Here is a 12508-nt window from a genome sequence, read left to right on the forward strand (position 1 = left end):
GAATCCTCTCATCCATTGCAGGACATCCCACGCACGTGGCTCTAACCAGCAGCTCAGAGGATCGGGGGTCGAGGAGGGAGGGGAGACAGAAGCGACGTTTGCAGCAGCTTCCGATCCCTCGCCAGAGCCGCTGGGGCATCTGGGCCCGAGGGCGCGCGCGCCGCGGGGACCTCCTGGGCTGGGCTTAGGGCTGGGGCCTGGGCCCCCGGGGCGTGCAAAAGGGGGCTGGCGGCGCGGTCAGGGAAGCGCAGGCCGATGTACTTGACAGTCCTTCGCCCAACCCCGGCGCCCCTCATCCCACCCCGGCGCCCCTCATCCCACCCCCGCGTCGCTTTGGCAGGGCTTCGCGAGAAGCAGAAAGGGCGGTTCTCCAGGACTCCGCGAACCGGAAGCCCGCTCGCGATTGGGCGGCGGCGGCGTCACGCTCCGGAGGGGGCGGTGCTCAGGTCTGCCTTAAATGGGTCGCCGCACGGTCCTCGGCAGCGTTGCCGAGGTCTGGATGCGCGGTGTGTTCTTCTAGCTCGTGCACGCTGTGGTGTTATTGATACTGCTCACGAATCAGGTGGGACGGCAAGGGCGGGGCCCGGGGCCTGGGCTGCTGGGCTCGGGGCGGGAGGACCCGCGGATCCGGGGAGGACGCTGTGCCGGGGCGCGCGCCCCAGTGAGGCTGGCACTGGTAGGGGGACCCTAGAGGAAAAACTTGGATGAAGCGTGAGTTTCATCAGAAGGGAAACCGGTAACACCCCGCACCCAGATGCCTAGCGGGGAATCTTCCCCATCCTTAGCCCCATGCCGGGTGCAGCCTGCTGTACCCGCTCTGCCTGCCGGGGAGCGCTGAGGGCGCTGGCGGAGAAACGGCGGGGCGGGGTGGGGGCCGGCGAATGGGCGCGGGGCGGTGGGGGACGAACGGGCGCGGAGGAGACCCGCGAGAGGGGAACGGGGGCGCTGGAGAAGGGGGCGCTGCGGGGAAGCCCGGCGGAGAGGGGAACGGGGGGCGCTGGAGGAGAAGGGAGCGCTGGTGGGGGGGGGGGGCGGGGGGAAGCCCGGCGGAGGTGAGCGCATGGTTTGCGGTGGAACGGCGTTGAGGCAGCGGAAACCAGACTAGTCAGGACCTCTGCACAGGGAGCAGAAGTTTAAAAGCTCTAGCTTGCGTCTTTTGCCGACTCCATTGTGCTCTGGCCCCAGGGGAGATGCTTCGGTGCCTTTTCTTCTGCCCATTGGCCAGTGATAAATCTTTCTTGGTGAAGTATCTGTTTTAATCTTTTGCTCATTTTCTTAAGTTTTTTTTTTTTTTCCTGATTGTTCAGTTTTAAGTACTCTTCATGTGCTTTGGATATAAAGCTTTGATCAGATATACCCTTTTTGAAGGTTTTGTCCGAATTTGTGGCTGGTCTCGTCATTCTCCTAACCGTATCTTCTGTAGAAATTTTCTGTTTTGATGAAACCCAGTTGATCAGTTTGTCCTCTATGACTGTGCTTCCTGTTTTCTCCTAGGTTTTCTTCCAGCAGTTTTTATAGTGAGATCTTTTGTTTAAAAATTTTATGTTTGATTGTGCTCCCCTTGTGACTCAGCTGGTAAAGAATCTGCCTGCAGTGTGGGAGACCTGGGTTTGATTCTTGAGTTGGGAGGATCCCCTGGAGAAGGGAAAGACTACCCACTCCAGTATTCTGGGTTGGAGAATTCCATGGGCTGTATAGTCCATGGGGTCGCATCACTGACTCAATGGACATGAATTTGAGCAAGCTCCAGAAGATGGTGAAGGACAGGGAAGCCTGGCTTGCTGCAGTCCATGGGGTCACAGAGAGTCGGACCTGACTGAGCAACTGAACAATAACAAGGGTCTAACTCCATTTGTTTGCACACAGGTGTCTGGTTTTCTCAATACCATTTCCTCTAAAGACTTCTTTCCCCATGAAATGTTCTTGGCACTCTTGTCAAAAATCACTTGACCACATATGTGAGGGCTTGTTTCGGACTCTGTTCTATTCCAGATATTTGTCTTATGCAAGTATCTAAATGGAAACCCACTCCAGTATCCTTGCCTGGTAAATCCCATGGACAGAGGAGCCTGGTGGGCTACAGTCCATGGGGTCACGGAGTCGGACACGACTTAGCAACTAGCTAACTGTTTGGATTATTGTATCTTTGCAGTAAGTTTCAAAATCAAGAAGTCTAAGTTCTCTAACTTTCTTTTTTTTCAAGACCCTTTTGGCTACTGTGGGTCCCTTAAGACTCTGTATGAATTTCTGTGTGGATTTTCCTTTGTGCAAAAAACATTCATTGGGATTTTGAAAGGGATTCTGTTGAATCTGTCAGTCAGGCGGCATGGTGCTGACATCTACACAGTGTGGAGTCTTCCAGCCACTGAGCACAGGGCGTCCTTACACTTCTTCACGGTTTCTTGAAGGACTGTCTGTCCTTCTCTGTTTCCATCTCTCACCTTGCTTCTGTTCACTTTTCACCGTTTTATTTATTTTCATGCTATAGGAAATGGGTTAAGTTTCTTCATTTCTCTTAATTGTTCCCTGTCAGTGTATTAAAATGCATTTAATCTCTTGTGTTGGTCTTGTACCCTGTAATTTTGCTAAATTTATTTTTGATTGCTAACAATTTTTTAATGTCACAAAATGACATATTTATGTTCTGTGCATAAAACAGACGAATAATTGTTTTATGCATTTGCCTTTAAAATGTGTAGGAGAGTGGGGCTTCCCAGGTGTCTCAGTGGTAAAGAATCTGCCTGCCAGTGCCGGAGATGACTTGGGTTCGATCTCTGGCTCGGGAAGAACCCTTGGAGGAGGAAACAGCAACCCGCTCCAGTATTCTTGCCTGGAAATCCCAAGGACAGAGGAGCCTGGTGGGCTGCAGTCCATAGGGTTGCAGAGAGCTGGGCTTGCACATACACCAGGGAACGATGAGGGTCACCAAAAAAAAAATTGTGTGGGAAATAAACGTTGAACCCACCAATATTATAACACTGCCTTTCATAATATCTCGCTGTTTACCCTTTTTCTTTTCGTGTGGCCTTGACTTACTGTGTGGTGTCCTTTTGTTTCAGCCAGACTCACTTTAGCATTTCTTCCAGGGCAGGCTGCATATCAGCAAACTCCCAGTATTGCTGGACATAGAATTCCAGGGAACAGTGTTTTTGTTTCGTTTTTTTAGCATCTTGAATGTATCAAGCATATTGCCACCTTGAATCCGTGGTGTCTGATGGGACATCTAGTAATCTGATTGAAGATTCCTATCATTTCTGTCTTGCTGATTTCAAAATTTTCTTTGTCTTTGGACAGTTTGATTATATGTTTCAATGTGACTCTCTTTGAATGCATCCTACTGAGAGTTTGATTAGCCTCTTAGATTTATATCCTATATCAAATTTAGGATGTTTTAGGCCCTTATTTCGGAGAAGGCGATGGCACCCCACTCCAGTACTCTTGCCTGGAAAATGCTATGGACGGAGGAGCCTGGTAGGCTGCAGTCCATGGGGTCGCTAAGAGTCAGACACAACTGAGCGACTTCACTTTCACTTTTCACTTTCCTGCATTGGAGAAGGAAATGGCAACCCACTCCAGTGTTCTTGCTTGGAGAATCCCAGGGACGGGGGAGCCTGGTGGGCTGCCATCTATGGGGTCGCACAGAGTCGAACACGACAGAAGTGACTTAGCAGCAGCAGCAGGCCATTATTTCTTGTAATAATCTCTCTGCCCACTTCTTCTCCCTCCCTCTCCCTCCTGGGGCCTCACAGCTCATACGTTGGCTCCCCCGACAGGGTGCTGCAAGTACTCTAAGTGATGTTTAGTTTTTAAGTCTTTATTTCTTTTGGTTATCCAATGTCTTGCCTTCATGTTCTCTGACCCTGTCTTTTGCCTGCTCACATATCCTTTGGAGTGAACTGTCCGTCTCAGCTGCTGCGCTGTCTCACTCCAAGTTTTCTTGTTAGCTTCCTTTCCAGTTTCCTCTGTCTTTACTGATCTCCTTGCCTTGTTCCTGTATTACTCCGCTGACTTTGTCCCTGTTCCTTTAGCTCTTGAACATCTTTAAGACAGTCGCTGTAGAGTTTTGCTTAGTAACTCTGCCGTCTGGTCTTGTTCAGGAATGGTTTCTATCAGGTTTGTTTTTTCCTCTGAATAGCCCATGCTTTTCTGTTTCTTTGAGCGCCTTGTGATACTTTTGCTGAAAATGGGAGGGGGCGGGGAACTGGTGTTGGTGGATCTGCAGACCACCTTCAGATTTTTCCCAGTGTCCCACTGAAGACCTTGAGTAGAGTGGGAGTCTTGCCTAAGCCTCTCTTTATCCTTTTCTATTTAACTTTTAAAAAGCAGCTTTCTTGAGAAATAATTCACATATCAGGGCTTCCCTGGTGGTGCAGTGGTTAAGGGTCCACCTTGCAATGCAGGGGACGCCTGTTCGATCCCTGAGCTCAGGAGGCTCCACATGCCACAGGGAAGCTCAGCCTGAGCGCCACGTTACTGAGCCCGAGCTCCAGAGCCTGTGCTCTGCAAGGAGAGACGCTGCTGCAACGGGACGAGCGTGCACTGGCCGGAGAAAGCCCGTGTGCTGCAGGGAGGCCCCAAGGCGGCCCCAAGTAACTAGCGAGATGAAAGTATGTGAAAAGTAATGCACACGTCATATGATTTCACCCCTTTAAATAGGTCTTTTTTTGTTGTTAGTATTTTCATGGTCTGTGTAACCATCACCACAGTCTATTTTAGAACATTTTTCCCCTCAAAAAGAAATCCCTTTTTTTTACTCAACCTCTGTCTCCCCATTTTGTTTCCCTGGTGGCTCAAAAGGTAAAGAATCTGCCTGCAATGAGGGAAACCTCAGTTCGATCCCTGGGTTGGGAAGATCTCTGGAGAAGGCCATGGCAACCCTCTCCAGCATTCTTGCCTGGAGAGTCCCATGGACGGAGGAGCCTGGCGGGCTACAGTCCTTGGGGTCGCAGAGAGCCCCACGCGACTGAGTGAACAAGCACATTTCCCCTTCTGCCCTCGCCCTAAGCAGCCGCCAGTCTACTCTGTCTCTAGTTTCTAGTTTCCCTATTCTAAATGTCTCATACGAATGAAGTCATATAATGCACGAGCTTTATGACTGACTTCTTTTACTTAGCATAAGGATTTCAAGAGCCATTCATGTTTTTCAAGGCTCATCCATAATAGTCCATTGTAGGGATTTATCCCATTTTGTTTAACTTGTAAACACAAATCTATAGGTAAAACTGTAGATGAAAAGAAACACCCGTATTCATTTCTTCCCCCTGTACCCACTGATCCGCTCACCCTTGCTTGTGGCTTCAGTATTTTCATTCATTGTTGTTGTTCAGGCGCTAAGTCGTGTCCAAGTCTTTGCAACCCCATGGACTGCAGCACACCAGGCCTCCCTGTCCTTCACTATCTCCCTGAGCTTGCTCAAACTCGTGTCCGTTGAGTCGGTGATGCCATCCAACCATCTCATCCTCTGTCGTCCCCTTCTCCTCCTGCCCTCCATCTTTCCCAACATCAGGGTCTTTTCCAGTGAATCAGCCCTTCCCGTCTGGGGGCCAAAGTATTGGAGCTTCAGCTTCAACAACAGTCCTTCCAAAGGATAGTCAGGGTTGATTTCCTGTAGGATGGATTGGTTTATCTCTTTCCTGTCCAAGGGCTTCTCAAGAGTCTTCTCCAGCCCTGCAGTGAGACAGCGTCAATTCTTTATGGTCCAAGTCTCACATCCATTTGTTTGTCCTCCCCCAACCTGTCAATATATAATCTTGCTTTACATGTGTTTCTGTTTAAAGACACCTGATTTAATATATACTTAATTCACTAACTGGGAACTCACGGCCAGTGGCACTGTACGGCCTGCCTGTACGAAGTTTCTTTAAGATGCCTTTTTTCTACAAATGTAGACACATCGCATCTTCTGTCCTTCAGAACACCAGGTGAGACTGGCTAGGAGACCTTGCTTTTCTTTCTTTGTTGCCGAGCCACACGGCGTGCTTGATCTTAGTTCCTCAGCCAGGGATAGTACATGCACCCCCCCCTCCCCCATGTAGTGGAAACACAAAGTCTTAGCCTTTGGACCCGAGGGGACCATTTTAAATGTCAAGATCACCAACCAAAGACATGAAAACCAGGTGCAAAAAGGCTATACTTTACGCTGCGAGCTGGCAGAGGAAGGCAGCAGCACCTGGGTGGACCCAACTGGACCTGTGTTTCCAGGATGTGTTGAGGAGGGACTCTTGCCCTCCTGTGTACGTCCAGGAAGGCATCAGGGGTCTCGACGTTGTGGTAACGAACACATTTCAGCATGTAGGCAAGTTCAAAAACACAGAATTCAGCGAACAATTGGGGCTGAACTGTCCTTCAGAAACAAACATGAAATCGTATATGAACAGGAGCTCCTCAGAACACAGAAAGCGGAGAATGATGTGATCACACGACGGAATCTGGAGTCCATAGACGTGGTACGAGAGCTCAATACACCTCAAAGCCAAGAAGTCGAGCAGGATAGGAGATCGGTACGGATGTGCAGTTCCTGGGACCTTGTAATTGACGGGCTCCTGTGTGCGCATTCAGACACAGACGCTCAGATCCCTGTTCCCAGCACACGGACAGTGGCCTCTCTTGACAAAGTCTGTGTGCAGCTGCTGAGAACAGGAACTGTATGCTAGAAGAAAATCAAAGACTCACGAAACTCCAAAGGATCACGACCACAAAGGGTCTACCTCTGACCAGGCACAGGGAACAGACGTCAGCCACGGAGGTGTCAACAGATCCACACGCATTTGGGGTGAAAGAGCGTGTTCCCCACACAGCCCTGCTCCGTACCACGAGTGGAGCAGCAGGGAGCCCGAGGAAAGTCCCCGGCCCGAGCCTGCCCGCCGACGTCCCCTCCCGAGGGAAGCCGCACCCCGGGGGAGCTGACACTCCCTGCTCAGGGGTGTCAGTGTTTGCTCCCATCAGGAGGGAAAAAATCTTCTGAAAATGCCCGTGTCCCCTCTCTCATTGAAGGTGATGATGGCGACGGAGAAGACCTTTTGTAACCCAGGCGAATATGAGGTCCTAGGCAACGATTCCTGCAGCAGAGTCTGCCCGCCTGGTGAGTCTGGGGCGATTTCCAGAGCTTTCCAGGGAAGACTTCCTGCTTGGGAGAGGGGAGGTCGGGGACCCTTTGAGCAGAGCTGGGGGCAGCCTCCGGGGAGAACCTGGCTGTCTGGGGCAGGGGAGAGTCTGTCCTTGGCAGCCACCAGCACCCTGAACCCCGTCCAGACACACAGACACACGCCCATGTGATCAGCGAAGTCCCTTCCCTGCCCCCTCTGTGAGGGGCAGCTGTCCCCTCACCAAGAGCATCCCCCCTCCCCGCACGCACCTGCACACACCATGTATCTCGTCCAGGAACCTGTGCCTTCCAGGGGCCCGTGGCTCAGAGCCCAAGCACCTGGTACCTGGACCCATAGCCCTGTACCCTCTCCACACTCTCCAGCCCACCCACCTGTACACACACTACAGACATTCGTACACACACGTCTCTGCATTCACACGCACAGCTGCAGGAACCACGTGTAGGGAACAAAGGGACGCCGTTGGTCTGACTTGAAGTCTTGTGACCTTGCTCCAGCGCCCAGGTGCTGCAGGGCATCGGTAAAAGCTGGGGGGTGATTTGGGCCCCTGGTCTCTGGGACGGACACCTGTGGCCTGGGATCAGACCAGCTGTTCCCAGGAGGCCGGGGTGGGTTGGGGGTACTGTGCGGGGGGTCTGGTCTCCAGGTGCCTCAAGACCTCCTCCAGCTGAGGCCTTAGAGACTGGGCGGGGTGCCCACCTCCCCTCTGTGTCCCGTCTCACGCAGGCTACTACGTAAGCATATGCATAGACCAGGACCACCACATTGGAGCCTGCTCGCCTTGCCCGTCTGGAACTTTCAGAGCTCATCCCAGTGAAGAGCCTCGATGCGTGCCGTGTGCCCAGTGCCGAGAGGGTAAGTGGCGGCAGTCCGGCTCACGTGCCCTGTTGACCCAGCTCATGGGAACCTCCCCAGGGGCAATGAGTGGTCCCAGAGGAGCGCGGCGGGAGCCATCATCAGGGAGCGTGTGTGTTGCCTAAAGAAGCAGCTGCAAGTCATTAGGCTTTCAGACTTGCTGAGCATCAGTACGGTACACAGAAGTTCTTCTATCTCTGGGTATCGATGACTGTTTAAATAGGTAATTTTCCATTTTATTGATCTTTAATTGGAGTGTAATTGCTTTGCAATGTTGTGTTAGTTTCTGCCGCACAAAAATGTGAATCAGCTAAGTGTATGTTTATGTCCCCTTCCTCTTCAGCCTCCCCTCCACCACCCTTGAAGTGTAATTTAAAAATACCACTTGCATTGGCAAAAAAAAAAAAAAAAAATTGGACTAAATCTAGCAAAACATGTATAAATATATGTGTGAAAAACCACCTTTAATGAAATATAAATACAGAGAGAAATACCACAATACAGTAAACCAGAAGGCTCAGGGCTTTGTTTTTCTTTCGTTGGGGCCATGCTGTGTGGCTTGCAACATCTTAGTTCCCAACCAGGAGTTGAACTTGGGCCCTGGAAGTGAAAGCTTCCAGTCTTAACCACTGGACCACCAGGGAACTCATTTGGTGTTGTATAAGGCTCAGGTTTTCCTGGAATGGTGCTTAGATTCTGTGCATTCCCAGTGAAAATTTCAGTGTATCAATGTGTAAATCAGTTCATCTTGCCATAGACTTTGAACTGATACAGTTTTTATTTTTAAGAGGCAAAGATATGAGAATCCCCTGGCGGTCCAGCGGTTAAGAATGACCTGCTGATGCAGGGCACACAGGTTCATCCCCAGCTTTTCGAAGATCATGCGTGCCACAGAGCAGCTTTGCCCGTGGGCCACAACCACTGTGCCCACACCCCCTAGGCCCATGCCCTGCAGGAAGAGAAGTCACCACAATGAGAAGCCACAACAAAGAGTAGCGCCCGCTCGCCACAACTAGAGAGAGTGGGCATACAGGGGGCAAGAGCCGCCTAGCCAGAAACAAACGCATAAATCAAATAAAAAGGTAAAGCCCCGCAGCAGGAGTTGTCATGTACTTGCTGTGCTCACACCTGCTGGAACAGCTCCCTTCTTTCCTGGAAGATGAAAAGCAAGATAGCACCCTAGCTGCCCCTCGTATTCGGCTCTGAGCAGAGACAGTGAGGCAGAGTGACATTCACCTGGGGGCAGAGAGTTGGCCCTGTGGAAACAGCCGCATAGACGTGAGATGTGGGTGCGGCCCCAGGACCCAGCCCTTAGCAGCTGGAAGGGCGAAACCCCCCAGCGATGCTGGGAGAGACCGTTCTCGGTCCACACCGAGTAGGGCTGTTGTGATCTTCCTGGGGAAACGAGCAGACAGGTTGATTTGGAGTGTATCTGAGCAGGTGGCCCTCTGCCCCCAGCCCAGATTGCCGGGGCACCCGCAGCTCCTCCTCAGACACCCAGACGGCAGGGGGGAGGTCTGGAGGTGGGTGCATGTGCTGAGCCTGTGACTGGACCTGGACGTGGCCGGGGGGCAGGACAGAGTCCAGGCCCCGGTGACTGACCCTCGGCCCGCCCCCAGCAGATCAGGAAGTGGTGAAGCACTGCTCCACGACCAGCGACCAGGAGTGCCAGTGCCAGCCGGGCCAGTTCTACTGTGACTCCGAGGACTGCACAGAGAGCTGCTTCCGGTGCACAAGGTGCCACCCAGCGCTGGGAGCCGGCCAGCAGGCCTGGGCGGGCGTTCTCTTCTCCCCTCACCTGTTTGGTTGTGGGTCACTCACTCAGCCACCCCCTGGCCGGAGCCTCTGTTTTCCCATCTGTGCAGTGGGGCTAATGGTAACACCAGCGCCACTGAGGAGCCCTGAGGATTAAGGCAGACGAGTCACCTGCAGGTTTCCATGTGGGGGTGAACTGGAGTCACTGCTCACCCATTTCTCCCTCCTTTGATTCCCTCATTCATGTGTGACTGTGAGCCCCGCTGTGGCCTGCGGGGTCGTATTGCAGGCCTGGGCCCCAGCAGTGGTGGAGAGCACCCCAACACGTGTGCAGTGATGGGCGCCGGGGGACAGAGAGGCAGCAGGAGACAGGGCCCTAGAGCGGAGGCGGGGAGGGCGGGACAGAGGGTGGAGCCGCGGGACGTCCGGGGGAGGGGAGCTGTAGGCAGGGGCCGCCCCCTGGCCCGGCCCAGCGGGGATGGCCAGTGAGTGTTTTCTGCCCCTGATGTTGCAAAGCACCGCGACCGGAGGCTTTTGAAAAACAAGAAAAATGTATCCTTTCACAGTTCTGGAGACCGGAAGTCGGAATCAAGGTTTCCGCAGGGCCAGGCTCCCTCCATGGGCTCTCGGGAGGAGTCTCACGCTTCCGCAGCTTTGCCGGCACTCCTTGGCTCCTCGGCTTGTGGAAGCTTCGCTTCAGTCTCTGCTTCCGCCTTCCAGGGATGGTCTCCCGTGCGCTCTCTCAGCGTCTTCACGTGGCTTCTCTCTCTCTGCATACATCTTCCCTCTTGTGAGGATGCTGCTCACTGACTGAGGCCCACCCTGATCTGGTGTGACCTCCTCCTAAAGGATTACATCTGCAGAGACCCTGTTTCCACATCCGGTTGCATTCTGTGGTTCCCGGTGTGCTTAGATTTGGAGCAGACTTTGAGGAAGACTCTCACAGTGGTAAAGCCACTTGCAAAATCACCTGCATTTGTAGATTCTTAAATACCACTCAGACCAGCTTGCACTGTTGGCTCAGGAACCGGCCAGGTCCAAAGCAAGGACAGCCTCCAGGTCTGGGTTGATCAGCTCTGGCTTGTCCCCTTCTCCACGAGCTTCATCTCAGGCTGCTTTCCCTCCCGGTAGAGGTACGGCCACGGCAGGTCCAGTGCTCGTGGCCACACACAGAGCTCTATCCGGGGACAGAGACGGGGGCACTTCCCCCACCTATCAGAGATTCCTAAGTTTTATTCTCATTGATCCAGTGTGGGCCAGACATCCCGGCACATGCCGCACTTCTCATGGGCCTGCCGAGGAGGCTGGGTTGGTCCCTCTAACCCCTGACTGGTGGGTGGTGAGTAAGATTCTCTGGGCCGGCCCAAGCGAGGGGAAGTGATGCTCACAATTTCTTTATTCTCTCAGGTGTGGAGACGGCGCCACCCTTCAACCCTGCAATGCCACAAGCAATGCAATTTGTGCCTTAAATCCAGAGTCAGGTAAGGGCCCGATTCCATCCCTTAAATCCGTAAAGGCGAAAGGCTGAGGCTCTGAGGGTCCCAAAGTCCCTGTTGTCGGAACTCATCTCTGCTGCTATAATGAAAGGAGCCAGAGGCTGTGATCAGAGGTGCTGGCTGTGTGTCAGGAAACTTTGTTCATGAAAGTGGGCTGTGGGCCGTGGGTCATCGTTCGTAGACTCCTGTCTTGAGTGAACAGGATCCTTGTGGACCACTTATGGCTTCCCTGTCCTTGTCCCTTGAGTTCTGGGCGTGTGGGCTCAGTCTGGGCCCACCAGGCTGACCAGGTAGCAGGTGGAAGGGACTGACCGCTCTGTGAGACCTGTCCTTCCTGGCATCCCAGCACCCGGCCGCTTCCCTGCTTGGTGCGGCCTCAGATGGGACTTAGGAATGTGAGCTGGGTGCACGCCCCCAGCAGAGTTGATGCTCGACTACTGAGTATCTGTGCAAATCTGTGCAAGACTGTTTTCCTTTTCTTTTTTTACATTGAAGTCTTGGTGATTTACACTGGTGTAAAGTGGTTCAGGTATACACACACACAGACATGTACGTGTGTGTGTGCTAAGTCGCTTCAGTCGTGTCCGGCTCTGCGACCCCATGGACTGTGGCTTGTCAGGCGACTCTGTCCATGGGATTCTCCCAGGCAAGAATATTGCAGTGGGTTGCCATGCCCTCTTCCCAACCGAGGGACGACCCGCGTCTCTTCCATCCCCTGTACTGGCAGGCGGGTTCTTCACCCCTAGTGCCATCTGCTTCCTCACGACTCAGCTGGTAAAGAATCCGCCTGCAATGCAGGGGACCTCGCTTCCATTCCTGGGTCAGGAAGCTCCGCTGGAGAAGGGAAGGGCTACCGACTCCAGTATCCTGGCCTAGAGAATGCCATGGAGTTTACAGTCCATAGTTGGACACAACCGAGCGACTTCCACTCACTCAGCACCACCTGGGAAGCCCCATAAATATATGTATACACATATATAGTCAAAGCTGTGGTTTTTCTAATAGACATTTATGGATGTGAATGTTAGACCGAAAAGAAGGCTGAGCCGAAGAATTGATGCTTTTGAACTGTGGTGTTGGAGAAGACTCTTGAGAGTCCCCTGGTCTGCAAGGAGATCCAACCAGTCAATCCTGAAGGAAATCAGTCCTGAATATTCATTGGAAGGACTGATGCTGAAGGTGAAGCCCCAATACTTTGGCCACCTGATGAGAAAACCTGACTCCTTGGAAAAGACCCTGATGCTGGGAAGGATTGAGGGCAGGAGACCAAGGGGTCGACAGAGGACGAGATGGCTG

At 52.7% G+C, this 12508-nt stretch overlaps 1 protein-coding gene across 7 annotated transcripts in view; it reads left to right on the plus strand.

Annotated features, from left to right (window-relative positions):
- The first annotated feature begins 428 nt into the window (after positions 1-428).
- LOC138426821 (tumor necrosis factor receptor superfamily member 26-like) overlaps positions 429-12508 on the plus strand; it is a 36961-nt gene continuing 24881 nt past the window's right edge. For 2 of the 7 annotated variants that reach the window (XR_011251769.1, XR_011251770.1), the window contains exons 1-5: positions 445-562; positions 6994-7081; positions 7833-7961; positions 9584-9698; positions 11124-11197. Coding sequence is in view for 2 of the 7 variants with exons in the window: in XM_069565723.1 (XP_069421824.1) it covers positions 6997-7081; positions 7833-7961; positions 9584-9698; positions 11124-11197 (403 nt within the window). In the remaining 5 variants the exon portion in view is untranslated. The other 5 variants (XM_069565723.1, XR_011251771.1, XR_011251773.1 and 2 more) reach the window with 5 other exon arrangements.

Source organism: Ovis canadensis, chromosome 21 (genome assembly GCF_042477335.2).
Source record: "Ovis canadensis isolate MfBH-ARS-UI-01 breed Bighorn chromosome 21, ARS-UI_OviCan_v2, whole genome shotgun sequence".
NCBI lineage: Eukaryota > Metazoa > Chordata > Mammalia > Artiodactyla > Bovidae > Ovis > Ovis canadensis.